The sequence below is a fragment of the Eimeria mitis genome, genomic scaffold, assembly GCF_000499745.2.
Source record: "Eimeria mitis Houghton genomic scaffold, Emh_scaff50, whole genome shotgun sequence".
NCBI lineage: Eukaryota > Apicomplexa > Conoidasida > Eucoccidiorida > Eimeriidae > Eimeria > Eimeria mitis.
In genome coordinates, this window is record NW_013573300.1 from 34,358 (window position 1) to 36,575 (window position 2,218).

Genomic DNA, 2,218 nt, shown 5'->3' on the forward strand with positions numbered 1-2,218 from the left:
TTACTCATCATCACCTTCCTTGCTGTCACCTACTCTCAGTGCCTTTCTCTTTACGCGGCCAGGGCGGCCACCCCCGTACGGTGAGGTGAGGGAGAACTCAATATACTTCTCCGAGTCAACGCGCACCATGAAAGAGGGGATATCGACGATCTGCTTTCCCACGCGAATGTGGCGCTGTCTGATGAGACATCTGGCGTGGTGGATAGATTTTGCAAGACCCAACTTGAACACACGTGTCTGCAAACGGCGCTCAAGGAACTTCTGCACCGTCAGACCCAACACGTAGTCCAGTTTCTGTTCCCCTTCGCTCAGCAACCCGAGACGCACCATACGACGCAGCAGCGCCGTCCCTAAAAAAAACAACAGCAAGCACATGCAGGCTCCGATTACACCTTTTATATTGAAAAGTCACCCCATGCACCGAAGAGTTGGCCGGCTCCTTCGATCAAGCGGCGATACGTAACTACCCCTAAATACAGTGTCATGATGGCTCCCACGCCTTACCCTGGAAGATACGCCGAGGATCCTTCTCTTCGAGAGTCAGCAGCTCACGAGCTGCAGACCGAATCTTAGCAAGCGCATACTGCACCCTCCAAACCTCTCGCTTGTTCTTCAAGCCGTACTCGCCCAGCAGCCGGAGCTCCTGGTCCAAGCGCTCCTGTAGCACCATAACGCAGCAGAACATCACCCCCAACCCTTCAGACCTTTCACCCCATCCCAGCATCCCGAGCTCATAACCCAGTATAAAACCTTCAATACCCAGTGTCAGGCGTCAGTGCCTAACGCGTCACTGGGCAGTGGCCTGACGAGCATCCACCATCAGAGAAACCAACAGATGCCAGAGCCATATCCCGTTCTCGGGAGGTCATTCCGCCATCACAGAAGCAAAAAAAAAAGAAAGGGACTTTCAGAGATGAAACTAGCCCCGCATGCATTCTCTTCAACCCTTGACAGCAGCACAGGACGTCTGGCACTGAGCACTGCAGGTTGTAGCGAATAAATCTGCATGGTCTTTTGAACACAGTTCCTTAACGGTTTGAAATATCCCGAAATATTTATTGATTAACACGAAAGACCCCCAGACGCTTCACGCTGACGACCCCACACTCGCCCGCCTGGAAAGTTTGCATACAAGTAAGCAGGAAACACACCTTTTCGAAGGGGCGCTTGGGGTTGCGCGCCGTCTTGCTGTGGTTCCTGTAGCTTTTCGGCATTTTCGCGCGGAATTTGGAGGAAAAGGCCACAGATAACTCGAAAACAGATGGCGAAAGAAGCCACAGGCACAGAAGCTGACGTACGGCATTTCCCCACCGCGGGCTGCCCCGCCCCTGCATGCACTGCAAGCCACAGGGGCTGCTGTGGGTACTACTACGTGTGCTGTTTTCCATCAGGTTAGAAAGCTTAAAATATTTATTTCTTCCAGTAAATAAATTGTTTGTTTTCATTCAATAAGGACTAGGAAAATGCACGTTTTCTAAAATCCTTGCCTTCGCGGATTTCACCCGAGTCGCCTGAGTCGACATTCTTAAGCGAGGACAGTCGTGAGTTGGAATAGAGTCAAAATACTTACACAGACAGAAACTCCCCAGAGGCATCTGGCACATCCTGTCTCTAGGTGTCCTGGGCATCGCGGCATAAAGGGGTCTGGCCGGACCAGAGTGGAGTGTATGGTACGGGCCCAACAAGTGAATAGGTGCGTTATATTCTGATTAGAATGTGTGCAAAATACGCTGTTTATAGATTCTCAAATATATTAGCAACAGAATAGTAACAGTATCGTATAGCGGAACAGTCACGGCCCCCTAAGCGGGAGCTATACACTCTAACGCTGGCCTAATGCCGTCCTCAAACGCCACGCTCCATCTCGTGGTCCAATGAACAAGGAGACTGTACCCATAAGGGAGGACGGGAAGGGAGAGGGGGCCAGAGGATCAAACACACGAGAGCACAGGGGCAAGCCCCAAAGGGAGCCGAGCGGTACTGCGGCTGTTGCCCAACGTACGTAGCAAATGCAAGCCAGCTTTTTGCAATGTCACTGCCCATTCCGGCGTACTGCACCTTGCGCCAGTATTGGAATCTGCTTTCCAATGCTCGCATCTCGCAGTGTATGCACTTCTAGGCGATCCCATTTTACGGTTTGCTGTCTGAGTTGCGGGCTGAAGTGCAGCGACTGCAGACGCTGGAGTGCAAGGAGCGTAGATGCTCGTGGAAATGGTTT

At 51.9% G+C, this 2,218-nt stretch overlaps 1 protein-coding gene across 1 annotated transcript; it reads right to left on the minus strand.

Annotated features, from left to right (window-relative positions):
* Nucleotides 1-1,214, minus strand: EMH_0050020 (40S ribosomal protein S9, putative; the record flags this gene model as incomplete). Its single annotated transcript, XM_013500092.1, has 3 exons — nucleotides 1-350; nucleotides 505-658; nucleotides 1,152-1,214. The coding sequence occupies 3 exons, from the start codon at nucleotides 1,212-1,214 to the stop codon at nucleotides 1-3; spliced, it is 567 nt and encodes a 188-aa protein (XP_013355546.1).
* Nucleotides 1,215-2,218: the final 1,004 nt, after the last annotated feature.